Source organism: Pholcus phalangioides, unplaced genomic scaffold (genome assembly GCF_987345545.1).
Source record: "Pholcus phalangioides strain wild (caught in Gottingen) unplaced genomic scaffold, Ppha-v1.0 ptg000020l_1, whole genome shotgun sequence".
Taxonomy (NCBI): domain Eukaryota; kingdom Metazoa; phylum Arthropoda; class Arachnida; order Araneae; family Pholcidae; genus Pholcus; species Pholcus phalangioides.
Genome location: NW_028301613.1, coordinates 13077304 through 13094258, shown reverse-complemented (window position 1 = coordinate 13094258; position 16955 = coordinate 13077304). Strand labels below are relative to the sequence as shown.

The 16955-nt window shown below is 37.6% G+C and overlaps 1 protein-coding gene across 2 annotated transcripts; it reads left to right on the top strand.

Annotated features, from left to right (window-relative positions):
- The first annotated feature begins 1679 nt into the window (after nucleotides 1-1679).
- LOC149071016 (TAR DNA-binding protein 43-like) lies at nucleotides 1680-16683 on the top strand. Of its 2 annotated transcripts, none has more exons than XM_089248319.1 (4): nucleotides 1680-1805; nucleotides 4240-4409; nucleotides 7911-8051; nucleotides 8645-16683. In XM_089248319.1, the coding sequence occupies exons 2-4, from the start codon at nucleotides 4254-4256 to the stop codon at nucleotides 9404-9406; spliced, it is 1059 nt and encodes a 352-aa protein (XP_089104445.1). In that variant the 5' UTR covers nucleotides 1680-1805; nucleotides 4240-4253; the 3' UTR covers nucleotides 9407-16683. The 2 variants fall into 2 exon arrangements, with proteins under 2 accessions (XP_089104445.1, XP_089104444.1); XM_089248318.1 differs by lacking the exon at nucleotides 1680-1805 and adding an exon at nucleotides 1828-2211.
- Nucleotides 16684-16955: the final 272 nt, after the last annotated feature.

Here is a 16955-nt window from a genome sequence, read left to right as displayed (position 1 = left end):
AAGTTTACATTCCCCCCCCCCCCAAAAATTTTTTTTTTTATTTAGGATACCGAAAAGTAGTGCTTATATATGCATATATACGTATAGGAGGAGGAAAAAACATACAACACTGACATTTATTTCTTACCATCGTTGAGTATTACTGTACAAAATTTTTTTTAGTTACCTCAATTCAGCTGATCGTCTCATAATTCATCAGGACTCAACTGGAAGATCATCAATACATTTCTATCGACTACGACTTAATCTTGGTAAGTGCTATAGAAACGTGCTAGAAACTGTTAATGATATCTCATTAACAGTTTCTTTAATTTTAGGGGGCATTTTGCAAGTACATCACACGTTCATGTAAATATTCTTGAAACCAAAAGCTTTCTTGTCACAAACATCAATGGAAACAAGGGTGGCTAACACAATCCGAAGTATAGTAGAACTTCGATTTTCCGGGAAGTGAATTAACATGGGTACAAAAATTTGGAAAATTGAAATTTTTAGAAGTTGGAAGAGAAACGATCATGAAATTACTGTCCAGCTAAAGTGAAGTTGAGGGTAATATGTGTTATTTAGCAAAAATAGAAGCAAATACGGCATATTGCTATTGAAGATATAATTATGTAGATTGTTCAAACTTCCTTTGCGTAAATGTAGACTTCAACAATTACTTCCGTAATTTCAACAATATTTGGCAACTTTGTCCGGTTTTGGCGTCGTTTTTGGCGATATGTCCCGTATTTTCCCGTATTTTGAATCCCGGTGTCCCGTATTTCTCTTGAGAAAATATAGTCAGCTTATCTGTGAGCCATAAAAATCCGAATCAACGTTTCATCTGTGAGTCATAAAAATCCGATTCGAGGTTTCACATTAATGTCATAAAATGCCGAATCAAGGTCTCATCTTTAGTGCCTTAAATTCCTAATCGACGTTTCGTATTCAAGCCATAAATATCCGAATTGACATTTATCTGTCAGTCATATAAATCCGAATCGATGCTTCATCTGCCAGTCATATAAATCCGAATCGATGTTTCATCTGCCAGTCATATAAATCCGAATTGACATTTATCTGTCAGTCATATAAATCCGAATCGATGCTTCATCTGCCAGTCATATAAATCCGAATCGATGTTTCATCTGCCAGTCATATAAATCCGAATCGATGTTTCATCTGCCAGTCATATAAATCCGAATTGACATTTATCTGTCAGCCATATAAATCCGAATCGATGTTTCATCTGCCAGTCATATAAATCCGAATCGATGTTTCATCTGCCAGTCATATAAATCCGAATCGATGTTTCATCTGCCAGTCATATAAATCCGAATTGACATTTATCTGTCAGCCATATAAATCCGAATCGATGTTTCATCTGCCAGTCATATAAATCCGAATCGACGTTCCACCTTTGAGTCATAAAAATCCGAGTCAACGTTTCAAAATTTAGGTTGATTCGGATTTTTATGACATTAAATGTGAAATGTTGATTCGGATATTTATGGTGCGAAGACGAAACGTCGGTTCGGATATTTATGGTCTGAAGATGCGACTTCGATTCGGACTTTTATGGCCTTTTTGGAGTAGCTGATGCCAGGGCCATACTGCTGGGAAAACCCAAAGCTGCATTAACTTACAAGCGGCTTTGGGGAAAACCCGACTGAGAAGCGGTTCGGGGACGCACCACCAGGGCCCTGGCACCACTTGGATGAGCAGATGAGCCCGCTAGGAATTTTTTTCGACTCCCAAACAGTGGTGACGTCACATCGGTAGATTTCAGTTTGAGACGTACAGGCGGAAAGTCCAACGGGGCCGTATGCGTCCATTTTGCTCTTTTGTTTTAAATTCATTTTTCATTATTCGTAAGACGACGACGGCTTGTAAACGCAAACTTCTTTCGCTGTTGTTTATTTTCTCTCGTTAAGACAACCCGTTTCCTACCTGTTAATTTTTGTTAAGTTTTCGTTATCGCAACCATGAGTTGTTATATCCGAGTAGCCGAAGACGAGAATGACGAACCTGTTGAGTTGCCGAGCGAAGATGACGGGACTCTGTTGCTGTCGACCGTCGCGGGGCAGTTCCATGGCGCGTGTGGCATCAAGTACAGGAACCCATCCTCGAATTCTTGGCGTGGTCTGAGACTCACTGATCTCGGCAAGCTTCAGCCCCCGGAGACCGGCGAATGGGGAGATCATATCTACATCGCTGTGTTCCCTAAAGGTGGCGTAAATTCACCCTTTTAATCCCCAGTATACGGTATAGCTTTTTGTCACCAAGTTTTCCACTACGCCAAAACAGCGATATGCTGCCAAACACCATCCCATCTTGCGCATTTTTCAACATTATTGGGTGTTTCTATTGTTCAGCTGGTGACCCTGGTAAATAGTAGCCAAGCAATGGTATACTGTATGTTGGGAATTTTTTTTTCCTTTGGTCTGCCTGTGTGCCGTTGAGCATCTATCAATCCGTTGGCCCGCGACCTCAAACCTGATGAACTAAGCAACACATTTACAAACCACTTAAGTATCCCGCTACACATATCCAAATCACTTGAGGGATATATAGCCATGTTTGCTATGAAAACAAATTTGCTAACTTGCTGATGATTCTGATTACCTAATTATAGCTGTCAGATATCGCAATGAGCGTTTGATATGTCTTTTGATGCTTTTTTAGTAATTCTTAATTAAAGTATTCTGGGCAGGCATGAATGAATGTTAATTAAGAAATAAAGGAGATGAGAATGGCATGAGTTTGAAGACCAATGTGTTAGTCGTTAGGGTTCCATAAGCGATGTTGCTGCCGAATCTGTATTTCCGATTGTGCCGTTGGCCAACTCAAGTTTTTTTTCACCAAATATCTTCAAATTATGAAAATTTAATATGACAACTCCCAATAACAATTGCAAATCATTCAAATGTCAACTATAACCTGAAATATGGGAGAAAAGCATCAAAAATCAATTGGCGACAACCAAATTGTTTGTAGAGAGATAGATTGTTTTTTCTCAGCTCGAGATATCAAGGAAACAGTTATTTTCCAATTATTATGCTGTGGTGAACTGGGAAAGAAAAGTCGTTACATCTCCATCGGGACTCGACCCAGGCCCTCTTGCATACCAGGCAAGCATGCTACCATCTACACCACTGGAGGCGTGACCCTGCCTTCCTTATTTCACAGACTGTGGCGTGAGGTACTGAAGTAGAGGCATTAGTAGCCTCTCTTAACTTCAGGAAATAGCCCCGGATGGGACGGTTTAGAGAGAGATAGATGACTTTCCGAGTTCACCACAAGCATAATATCCGGAAAATAACTTTCCTTCAAATTGTTTGTGTCAGTTGTTATCAGTGTTTCAAACCATTTCTGTGGCACGTTTTTTGTATTAAAACTTTTGCTGGTTGTGATACTGAAAGCGTCTATTGAAACGAAAGCGTTTTTGTTTTCTGATTGGGGATTATTCATTGAGGAAAAATTTATAAATTAATGAGCCAAAGATGCATCGATATATCAGGGAAGGAAAATTCAACTGGTTTTTTGGGATATCAAACCTGCATTCTCTCATTTGCCAGGTGAACGTCTCAGACCACTATATTAAAAAGCTACCTTGCGATTCCCTGCAAGGCCAGTTGAATTTTCTTTCCTGGATTTACCTTTGCATCAGCCAGCTGTCGAAACCTTCATAGTAATAGCAGAGTGACATCTTTGGCAAAGACGCGTGTTTAAGTAATGGAATGATAATGCGAGAGGACTAAACAGTGATGAATTTTTATTTTTTTAAATTATGTTAATTCTTGGCTTGAGAAACATTCTGATTCCTGATGAAATATTTTGAAAGAGCTAAAGCATGAAAGTAAGCTATTAGCGATCACCTATTTGACTGCAACTTCGCTTAAGACATTATAGCCATGTTAAGGCTATGCTTATCTCTGATGTACTCTATTTTAATGTGCGGGCTCACCCAAGCACAAAGCACTTCATGGCAATGAAATTTAATACAGAGATTTAATCTCAAAAATCCCACTTGCAAAATTCTTACTTGAAGATGGTTCTTTGTCAACTTTCGTTCTCCCGTCTGTCACTAATATATATTTTTGGTGAACAGGTGGGGGTAATGTCAACCCTTCCTCCCCCATCACGATATCCTCCTATGACTCCATCTAAAGATAAGAGGTTTTGAGAGTTCATATTTGAATTCATTTTTTGTTAATTTGTGTAGTAAAATTTGGCTTTATTTTTCTCTCTTGTTAGAAAACAAACGGAAAATGTGCACTGAAGTGGAACATTGCACCGTCAAGACAAAGAGGATGGAACTCACACCAAAGTGTTGTGACCTCATAGTCTTGGGCTTGCCATACACTACCACACAGCAGGAACTCATGGAATATTTTCAGACATTCGGAGAAGTTTTGATGGCTCAGGTGAGTTTCAAATACACCTTCCTTTCTCCTAGTTCAAATAATTTAATTTTTCTCTGCTTCGTTCATTTGTACCTTTTGAATCATTGGCAACTTTCATGTATAGGTGCTGGTGTGATTTGTGAAGCGGAGATATTCCAGCAACTGCGTAAGCTTTACTGCAGGGCTTGACAAATAAAAAAATCTTATTGTCAAGCATATTTCTTCTACCCAAGCTGGTTTTTACACAGAAAATTTTAGGTGCTAATATCAAGCTCTTAATTGATATGACAACCTGGTGCTTGGGATTTGTCACGCCCTTCTCTTAGGTTTTGTTATAGTGATGATAATGATGTGCATAATTAATTTTTTGGAACAGGTACTGTATTTGACAATGTATTTAGCAATTTTTTTTCCGTGAAAAACACCTGAAAGCATAATGAGATGTCCCCGAGAGTGTAACGGAGTCAAGATTTTGAACGTCTTTTTTGCTAAAGAAAAAAATTGCAAGCACATCGGCCAAAATAACAATGTTAACAAAATAGCATTCTTCGAATAAATAAGGGACACAGATTAAAAATAAAACTTCTATTTAACCACTTCATGTAGATTACAATCTTTTGGCAACAAATTTGGATTATCTGTATTTAATGAATCAGCGATAAATCTGGTAACGCTTGTCCTAACCTAACTGCATGTTAGGGAAAGAAAGATGGGTAATGAAAAATTGATAGGGTTACTATAAAGCAGACATCTTCAACCTGTTGCTCACGAGCACCTAAAGTGCTTTATGCCCATGCACGATTTTGTGCTAGCGAGCATTTAATCAACGTCCTGATTAAACACCTTATACAAATTGCATTCATGGATTAAAATCTTCATTTTTCATGCATTCATATGTCAAATTTGCCGAAGGGTGCTCTTTTGATTATGGGTACAGGCAGTTCTCGCAATCAGAAAAAGGTTGAAGCTATATAGCTTTGCGATGGTGAAGAGAACGAAGAAAGAAGACACACACACAGAGAGAGAGAACTTTTTCTTTGAATTTATTCTACTGGTGCTTGGACGTAATATTACGCCTGTGATCGCAAAGAGGTTAAACAGGGGATAGGTTTAAAAATATGTAATGTCCCCGACCAGATATGGCATACATGCTCATCCCATGGCCTCTGTCATCTGATGTGGCCTGTGGCAAATAAAAATGCCACTGAAGTGGCCTGCATAAGGTTATCGAATCACTTAAGTGGTTCATGGCAAATATCCAAATCATTTAATCTGCAAATGGCATATGCCTTGATCACTCAAGCAACTTCCAAGCACATTTCTAAATCACTTGAAGACCCACTGTACCTCCCCCAGCTCACTGAAGTGCCACATTTGTAGATAACTCAAGTGGATGGCGGCATGCTTTGAGATAACTTGAGTGACTCGCAGCACATTTACAGATAACTTAAATTACCTGTAACACATTTCCAGATGACTCAAGTAGCTGATGGCACTCTTTCAGATCACCTGAATGACTCAGTGTTTTTCCTGGCGACTAGAGTGACTGACACCCCTCCCCCAAAAAAGGTTGAGCACCCTTGAGATACGGAATTGGAAATAATAAAAACCAGGACTCTCTTTTAAATAATACAACAGTCATAGTAAAAAAAAAGGCTCCCTGGGTTTGGTCAAAACAGTATTTTGGGTTCAAGTAAAAAACAATTACGAGATCAAAACAGCAAGTATGCAAAGAAATGGAAATGTGAATGTACAACCTGAGAGAGAGATACAAGAAAAACTGAATGCAGCATACTGGGAAAAATGATATACACCGGGGGAGGGGGGCAATACATGATGATCAGCTGTATCGTTGCGGGCCACATCGATGGTGCAGCTTTGGTATATACGTATTTGCTCCATTATTAATTGAATTAGTTATTAAATTAATTTTGTCACTAGAAATGAGAAGTTTGTAAGCAGTTTGTTAATCAAGAAATCTGCTGTTGGAACCGATAGTTCAAATAATGATCACAAATTTAATTTCTTCACTGTACTTTTACCTTGTCACAGGCCAGCTGTTGGCCACCCCTTATATACACTATGCAATGTACAGACACAAAATAAACTACAAAATGCTAACATCTCAATTGATTCCAACACTGCACATCTATAGCAACCTCTAGCAAGTGATGTCATCTTTAAAACATATCCAGTTGTGAAAAATATCAGGAAAATGTATCCAAAGGCAGTAGCTGGCAGAAGGGAAAAAATACCAATGGAAGAAAATGGCCAACCAGGAAGAAAAGTCGGCAAAGAAAGAAGGAATTACACTCTAGCTATTCCCATTTTTCGTCCACATAATTTTCTTTATTGTTGTCTTATTAGTGTAAGTTTTATTGAGAGTAGGCATATTCGAAGGATTATCGGTGACAATTGAAATATTTTATTCTAATGGTAGTCATTTTATTTTATTCACTTATAACAGGATAAAATATTGTCTGAAAATCATATTTGAACTCCATTGTAGCTCCGATCCTCAATTTAACACCAGAAAATTCCAGTGAACAAATCTTCTGTTAATAACAATTTCACAGGTTCAACCATGATTCGTTTAATGCTTACTTCGCTATAGTGCTGGAATTTGTAAAATAAATGGCGTAACATCGAATTTTGACTATATAATGAGCTAGCAGAGTGACCCTTTCCATGTTGGGAGACACACACATCTGGACATAAATTCCGTCCATAGACTTATTCAGCAATCGCATACAGAAATTTTTTTGACACCAATACTGATTTCATAGTCCTGGTGCCTGATTTTTGTCAGGACCTAGTTACAACACACACACACACAATTTTAAGTGCCACTTTCAGTTTTTTAGTCAATGTGGCAACTTGGGCATGTGAATCCAAAACCTATGAGCTGTGATAATGTTTCAGTGTAACGGTGTAACGTCTGAAAATTATAGGCCACGTTTTCAAAATTAACTTGCCACTCACAAATTTGGGGTTTCTTCCTTATCAAGTTGCTAGACATTTCAGTTTCACACAGAAATGAGAACATGCTTATCCAATTTTCATCCGTTTATGCAGTAAAATAAAGAGGAAACATGCCAGGGGTGGGGTGCAATCGATTTCTTTTTTTTTCTGTTTGACTCACAAGGTCACTGAAACTTGTCTCTTTAACTCAACTCTATTTTCTATGGGGATTATTTTATACAAATACAACGCCACAACAGGCAAAATGCCCAACGAGGTGGCTGAGAAAAAGATGCCCATAATAAATATGGATGTCATATAATTCAAAAATACAGCAATCCAATTAAAAATGAAATTACAAACAATATATACATGATGAAATATTATAAATACAATACCCATAAGAATACTTATGGTTGTCTTATTCTAAGTATGGATAACTTCTTGATTTACCCCAACATGTTTTCTTTTACTTCTTGTATAAGATATTAAGCACAAACGATAATAACCAAATGATATTAAGCACAAATTGTTTATTCTACATTGATTTTTTTTTTTCAGGTCAAGAAAGACATAAAAACTGGGCAGTCTAAAGGATTCGGTTTCATTCGATTTGCAGAGTATAATTCACAAGCTCGAGTTCTGTCCAAAAGGCATATGATCGGAGGTCGCTGGTGCGAAGTGAAAGTGCCAAATTCAAAGGTTTGAATGATTTTTTCTTTTTAATTTGTGGTTGCTTAAACCCATGATTAGGTTTTTGGTGTCAAAAACTGGTTTAAACCACTAAAAACGGAACTGAATGCTTTTTAATATTTTGAATACTAATTCAATTTATTGTCAGTTCCATCCGACAACTTTTAACATTTGTCCTTTTTTAATACTTGCTGCATGGTTGGTGTGCTGAACCCTTGACGTGGGACTCCTGGTGGTAGAAATTTTTTTCTGTTGTCATATTGTCACCATTTCTGTTGTGCCTCTGCATCAGGAAAGTTTCTGACAAGGACAAATTTTATCATTGTTCATATACAAACTTATCTGGGGATTAGAAAAGTGTTCGTTAAAATGCTATTTTTTGCTATAGCGGTATTAAATAAAACAGGATTCGGCTGCAATAACTATTTTTCCCCTTCCTGTGTACCAGGGCCAGAACTATGGGGGGGGGGGCAATTTTAGGTGGGATCACCCACCAACTCCCATCTGTGTGGATGATTCAAAATTTCTGTTTTTACACTGTGTTAATGTTATATGAATGATTATTGGCTTTGTTTAATTTGAATGATGTCTCTCATTTGCAGGAAGAAAGGCAGAGAGAGGACACAAGGAAGGTATTCATTGGACGCCTAACTGAAGACATCACAGTTGAAGACCTGGAGGTATATTTCTCAAAATTTGGTGAGGTAACTGATGTTTTCATGCCAAAGCCATTCAGAGCATTCGCGTTTGTATCTTTTCTAGACTGTGATGTTGCACAGAGTCTGTGTGGTGAAGACCACATTATCAAAGGTACCAGCGTACGTATAAGCAGTTCCATTCCGAGAAACCAGATGAACCCCTCTCAGCAAGCAATTACGATGCATTCTCATATGGGCGGGCATTCCGTCAACCGTTCCAGCAGTTCCAACAACACATTGGTTTTGAATAATGAATCTCGCTTGTTCACTGCAGGTGCCCGCACAAATAATCTGGTGCAGCCGGGTAACGCATATGCAGCTACGTCTCATATGCAGCCGAACGTCTCCAAAGGGGTGGTCCCTTCTCAGCAAAATATGAACATGGGGGCTATCGATTTCAACACAGCAGCCGCTATTCCACTTAGCTCTGCTATCCTGTCGGCAACGTTGCAGCAGGGGCTCAGCATACTGAGTGGGAATGTGCCGAGACCCCCTAATCCTTTGACAACTAGTTCTTGTCAACCAGCATCTGGAAGCACCACTGTTTTTGGCAGGTGGGCCAATCCTATAGTCACGTCTGCTGCAATGCAATCTGGTGGTTGGCAAACTAACTCTGATACACATTTCAGGAATGAGTCCTATACTCCAAAATCAACTGCCGAATGAAAAAAAAAAAAAATCTGCATCTCATCAATGAGACATTACAAAGGCTATATTTTCTGGTTCATTGTCATTAGTTATAGGTTTTCTCTTGGACATTCTTCTTTGAATCAAATGTACATTCATAAATATTTGTCTCTTCATTATTGCGGCCAGAATTTTCTTGTTTGGAATTTATTTTCCCCATTTTATTTTTCCTTTAAAGTTTAATGTGGAGCCTTTTTGTTGTGTTTTTAAATGCGTTGAATTTTAACGCTCGAAGCAAACCATTGTTCATCCGGTGAGTGTAAATCATTAAACGATTCGATCTCGGATCCATTTATTTTTCTGATGGGGAAAACTTCATCACTGCAGGTCAGGTGTTGCGCTGAAAATGTTTAAACGAAACAACCACTTTAACTGAATATGCTGAGAGCATTTGAAAATTAACGGCCAAAAATATATTTCTCTCTAGTCTATTGGTCAGTAGGCCTATAAGTCAAAACATTTTTTTGCAAGTTTCGCCAAAGTATGATACTTTTTGTAGTTTTCAGTGAAGTTCAGAACCTGTTGAATTATTTTCTTCTATTCCATCTCTTTCCGCCGCACAATCTTATTTAGTCCCTCTCTCTACTAATCTTTAAATCTTCATATTCAGCTTAAGGATGTTCTGTAATGCAGTTGCAGTCGTGATGGGACCATTGCTAGTTTCCCGTAAAAAGATAATTGTCATGTGGTTTCGGGAAGGGAGTTTCACACACACAAGAGGGGATACATAGATCCTTTAAATATTTATTCATTTTTTTTCACGCTGCTGCTGTTGACACTTGTTTTGTTCTTGCTTTTTATCAATTTCTTTAGAGAATGTGCTTGGGATATTCACTTTGTAATTCTCTGTCATTTGTTAATTAAGATGCTCACTAATGTATTATCCAAATCTATGCATAATGTTTTTTTTTTAATCTTTCTAAATATTTTCCATCATTGTTAGGTGGAAATTTTACTAATTGCGGGAAAAAAATTCTTTGTCATCTCTTATATAGGGGAGGTCATGAAATAACTTTGCAGATATACAAGCCCATAGCACTCGCAAAAATCAACAAATGCAAATCAAATTCGAGATACGTGTGTTTTCAGACTATGCGCTCAAGAATGAGAAGGAAACAAAAACCTAGCTCTCTCACAGTTTGGGTCACATCAACAAAATTTAAAAAAATTCAGTTAGCAACACTCACTTTTATGCATTGATAAGTGATCAGTGTAGTAAAAAAACTGAATGGTGTTTTAAAAACCCGTGTGCTAGACTTGGTAGAAAAAACATGTGGGAACAATCGATGCAGATCGTGGCAGGAAGTCCCCCTCACCAGGGCGCTAGCGTACCAACCCATTGATAAGATCTTCTTTGTTTGCTTCAGAATTTATGGTTTTACAGATACTGTTCCAACGCCATTCATGATTTTTTGCTGTGCCGATCACTTAGCAATGCATGGATGTGTGTTGTCATTTGAATTTTTTTTTAATTTTGTTACTGTGACAGTAATTGCAAAAGCTTGTTTTTATCTTCATTCTCGAGCAAATACTTTAAAAAACCCTATATCTCAAATTTCATCCGCATTCATTGATTTTTGCTGCCATTAGAGGCTTGTATATCGGCAGAGTTATTTTATGGCCACTCTATGCATCCAAGTATAAGTAAATGAAAAGTAGGTCATGCACTCTTTTTTTTCTTTCTATCTTTGTGTGTGTTTATATCCTGTTATTCATTTATATGTACATTAGAATGAAGTGTTAAATTTTATGTATGTCAGATGTGTGTAAAGATGTTTGTTGTGATGTGGTGCGACAAGTTGTGGTGTGAATTCGCATGTTTGTTGACGGACAAGGAATGATTTTTTACATAGCATGGATTTATTTGGTGGATTGTGTGAAATGTAAAATGATGTATTTGCAAAAGCTGAGGTGAGCAATTGTGGGTCTGTGATCAGGTGCTTTACATTTTTGCAGTTGATCAGCATTTTAATCCTTAAATTCAGAGATGGGCTTAAGTATCTTGCGACCCTCTAAAATGGGGTTTCCTAATTCCCCTTGTGTCCATGAATACCCTGGTGTACTCCAGATTTATATTCGCACTCAAAAATGACTATAAAACTACCATTTCATGATCATAAAAACAAAAACATTCAACAATAAATTTGGGCGATGGGGCCCGCTACCCAGTGAAAAAATTTCAAATGTGCCCCTATAGATAAGCACTAGATGGTTACAGGCTTTATGGGCTAAAATAGCTATTATCTACCCCAGGGCTGCAACTAGATACTCTTTTCGTTGGGCAAGCATATATTATGCCTCTTCCGGTTATTTGAATAATTTTATAAGAATTTAACATTGTCCCCCCCCCCCCAGTGCAGAACCCAGAGCACTTGCACTCTTCTCTTGGCTTGGAGGGAAAGGGTTCCTGTCAAAACCCTAAGCCAGAAGGTTGGATGTCTGAATTTTAGAGGTCTCTGACAAAATTTTTAAGCTATTTTTTGTCAAGAGGTTGGAGTCAAAATGTAATCAAAGTATTTTTGTCCAGTTTTGCAGCAACTAAAATTTAGTGGCCCAGTGTGGTTGCACCCTCTGCACTTTCCCTGCTTAAATTGCACAGTCAGATGTATACTTTCTGTATGTGTGAAAAAAAATTTTTTTTTTTGATTATACAAATCATCAAAAGTGATTGAGCAGCATGCTACGTTCATTTGTTCATTATAGGGCCAGTTTATAAGAGTTAAATGTAGTGAAGGTGCAAAAGTTTCTAATTTTTTTCTTTTTAAATTCAAAATAACATAAACATTCTTCCTAAGAACTATTAATTACTCGAATACAGTAGCATACCTCTATCTTCCAATGTGATTGAGAATGAGCTTACATCAGTGAATCAAAAGTTTCCAGATTATTAAATATAAATCTATTGTTACAATGTTGTTGTAACCCAGTGAGGCGGTACTAAAATACACTCTTGAGCCATCATTGGCCAAGTTTCTTGCTTCCGTCATCTCTATTTTCATTGCCATTATCATTCAATGTCTCTATTTGCATAAAAAGAATTTGGGACTTTGACTGCTATTTCCTGAGCACTAAATTAATGGACGTTGGTTGACAAAGTTGTGGATAATCAAAGTTTTACTGTAATTGGTGCATGAGACACTGCATCGGCCACTTTTGCAGACAAAGAATCGTTCTCATAGAAACAGGTTGTAGTTATTTGCTATTCAATCCAATTGATTTTTACACTGAACTAACTTGGGCTAGTATAAATTTCTTTTATACAAAAATGATTAATCCTGCAGGTTTCACAGTCAAAGAGACCCCCCCCCCCCCCACAATCTTAGGTTATGGCCCTGTGAAATGTGCATGTCAGTTTTTGCTACATCAGAATGTGATTCAGTGTCTCTATTCAATAAGGTGAAAATGTGTTTTGTATGCAGTGCGCTTCTATGTAATGTACGATTCTAGAATGTGAACTTTCTAGTGAATGAACTTTGAGTGATTTTGTTTTTCTTTATGTGTGAATCTATTGGGCGTGACTATTGAACATCATGTAACTTGCAAAGTTCCATTATGCAGTAGAACTTTCCTTAACCTGATCTTTGCTATCTCCAGAATTTTCTATTTCCTTCTCATTGGGAAAAAGCATGATGTCATATAAGGGTGGATCAAATGAAAACAGAACTGTTGTTGTAATTTGGTTCATTTTTGTATGAGTGTTTCAAAACTTTGTGTAGAGGTAGAGCAGAATTTAAGAAAAACCACCATTACTGCGAAATTTACTTCCCCTATGTAGTCCTGCAGAATCACGTGATATTTGCTAGCGGTCTGCAGGCAGTATTATCCAACGGGCAATCGGTTTTTTTTTCATCTACGACTGTGGAATGTTTGCGAGTGAGAAAGACCACTGTGTTGTCATTTGTTTTTTAGTGGCAGAAAGGACTGGAGTTTGCAAAGTGCATCGGTGAACAAGGGCAGTGTACAGTGAACATACTGTCATTGACTCATATGCAAGACTGGCACAAGTGTTTCCGCGAGGGATGGAATCTATGAATGATGATATGCGACCTAGTAAAAATCACCTCGTCTCCACGGATGTTTTGGTGAAAGAAGACTACAGTGGAACTTTGGTTAATGAGCAATTTGCATAACGAGCAAAAATTTCCAACGAATTTTGCCTCAGTTATTGAGCATTTGCTTATTTGCATTATGAGCAAAAATTTTGAGCTTTGTTTATTTATTTTCACATTATCACAACTGGGCTGATGGTTTTTTGCTTTCACCCACACAAGTGTTATGGAATTGTGGGTGATATTCTCCCCTGCAGTCTCCGTTTAGTGCCTCACTTGGAAAATTAACACTTGCAAGTGTGATACGAAGCTAGATGTAGCATTGCAGCCATGCCTATGTGCACTTAAAGTTTTTAAATTCCACTTGGAGAAAACTGTGGGCTGATTGCATTATGGAATGTGACTTTGAAGGGGGGGGGCAGCTAATGAACAGGAGCCATTGCTTGTCAAAGAGAGTGTGTGCTTGAATTTTTTTTTCTCTGAAATGCACAGATTTTTTTGGGTCAGCTTATACGCGGGTTTTCTCAGCCACCTCGCTGGGCATTTTGCCTGTTGTGGTGGTGTATTTGTATTAAGATCATGGACTGGAGGTGCGTGAGAATGGCATTCAAGAACTAATGGTGGAAAATGTCTAGAAGTTGACAGTAGATGAAGTGATGGATCTCTTATGCACGCACTAGCAAGAGTTTATGGGCAGTATCTCATCTGAGGAAAAAAAGAGAAGTCCTTTTCACATAAAATGAGATTAGAGAGATGTGTAGAATGTGGGGATCTGTGCAAAACTCTGTAAAAAAGAACCACCCAAATGAAGCTGTAGCAGTGTATGAGCAATGAATCTGTCCAACGAACACTGCAATTTCTCATTTCCCAGAAGTCCTAAAAATGAGGCAGAAGCAAGTGTCATTGAATAAGGTTCTTTTTGAAAGTCACACAAAAAGAATAAATTTGCAAACAACAGTGAGTCTGTAAATCGTCCTAAATGATAGTCCTCCTCTCTCTCTCTCGTCGTTTAGAGTAAGTTCATTTGTAAAGGTTATCGTATTGTATGTTTATTTATGGCATTATTTACATTATGGTTATTTTATTGTATTATGTACTATTATTGTGTTTATTTAATTATTGGATGTCGTTTTTATTGGGCATTTTTATGTGAATGAATAATTATGGAACAGATTTTCAGAGTTTCCATTATTTCCTATGGGGAAGTTTAATTCCAATAACAAGCTATTTGGATACAGAGCACGTTCACGGAACGAATTAAGCTCGTTAACCAAAGTTCCACTGTACCCAGATAGTCCACCTAAACGGAGGACTCGCAATAAGGAACATCAGCAAGGAGTGCATTTTGGTTTCTTTTGTGTCATCATTACAGAGAAACTTCACTATAGGAAAGTGAGTGCAAAGTGGAAACACTTGTGCCAGTTCTGCTCATGAGTCAATGATGTGCGTGTTCACCGTACACTGTCTTTTCTTGCGAACTCCAATTTCTTCTGCCACTAAAAAACGAATAACGCTATATTGCTCATCTTTACTTGCAAACATTCTGCATACACAGATGAAAAAACGTCCGATTGCCTGTTGGACGATACTGTTGGTCAACCGCCAGTGCATGTCACGTTATTTTACGTGACTGCCTAGGGCAAGTTCCATCCCTGACCCCGCCACTTTGCCTCTACACAAAGTTTCGCCACATTCATACAGAAATAAACCAAATTATAACTATTCTTTTTTCATTTATTTTATTTTCCCCTTGTATTTTAAAAAAAGCTTATACACATTGTGATTCATCGATCTAAAGATGAAATCTTAGCCCTCAGAGAAAAATCACTTGGTCCGGGGGGGGGGGCCCATGAGGCTTTTAAGACTCCCTGGAACAAATGTTGTCAGCTCTTTTGCAAGAATGTGTGTTACTTCGATTAGAATATTTCCCAAAATTTAAAGATAACCTTCCCGTGAGAGAGTGATGGTAGTGATTGCAGTAAAAAATGTGACAAACATGTTTCCGATTTATGCTTTATGGCAGAGCTCCAGGCAAATTTACATCCTTACTCTGGAAAATTTCCACCAGATCTTATTTTTGTGATGCCTTCCCCCCCCCCCCTTCTTACAGCTCCTGAGCTGTGCCCAGGTAGACCCATGCATTTTGGCCCATGACACCACTGATTTGTTCTATCGCAACACTTTTGGCCATTCAAACATTATGACCTGACTTGCAGCTGATGTTCCGGTTTATCCTAAAGGCTGTAAATAGGATTTAGGTCAGCACTCTGAGCATACCAATATAATTCCTGAACACCCATTTCAAAAAACCTGTTGCATATAGCACAAACACATTGGAAAAGAAGCTGGCCTCTTGCCAAATTGTTGTCACTGTGTGGACGAGCAGAAACTTGTATTATCACTGATCAACTGCATTCAATACCCGGGGTGTCTAGATAATCCTAATCAGATAGTGTATTTATAATAATTTGTGATACAGTGTATCCAAATAGTATGGGAAATAAATCCTTAATCTGCTGTATAACGTGATTTCGTATTTAATTTTTCTAATCTTTGTATTCGCATAACACAATTCTTCACAGTGTAGAATCAATATACATGCGTAGCGCGCAATCAATCTTCCTTGTTTAACAGTATTGTCTCTCAATCAGGTGATGATCATTCCAGGTTGGCTGGTTAAGAGATGTTCTACTTTATTAATTTCTGTGTTTATATGTGTGAGTAAGGTGTGATGTTTGAGGATTGTAAAGTTCTTGAAGTGAAGGTGTGTGCCCAGTACATGAGCATAACAACGATTAAGGGTGAATATCAGAACCTAGTGTTTGTTGGTATCTATATCTCACGAGAATGACTCATGTTTGCTATTTCTGTGTGCTTGATAACTTCCTCTGACGGATGCACTTTTTCATTTTTTTTTTTTTTTACTGTTTTCTCAGTACGATGAGAGTGACTGAATGTAAAATTGTGAATCAAGGTGAAACTGTAAAAATCTTTTTTTCCCATCGTAAATTTTTAGCTTACCATCTCTTTTGTCAGTTTCCGAGTGTTTGAAAGCTTGACTGAAAAAAAATGCATTCTGGCTGTTTCTTTTTTATTATTATTACGGTGAGAAAAAAAAATTGATTCATGTTTTGGGATGATGTTATGAAAGTTTTTGTGTGTATGTGAGAAAGTGAACTGAATTAAAGATCTACTTGAATAATCTAATGTCTCTTCTGGCTCACACTTTATTTTATCGACTCTTTCTTTTTTGATAAGAAGCATAACTTTGTGTTTTGTCGATTACTTACTGCTGACTTCTATGCATACATGCAAGTTTGAAACATTTTTGGCATTGTAATGTATACATCTGTAGTATTTTATGAAAATATATGACCGATTGAGTTGATGTTCGATCACTACAAGCTAATCTTTCGGCAAGATAACAGACTACACATGACACATTTCTCTGCTTTTTTTTTGCTAGAATATTTGGAATG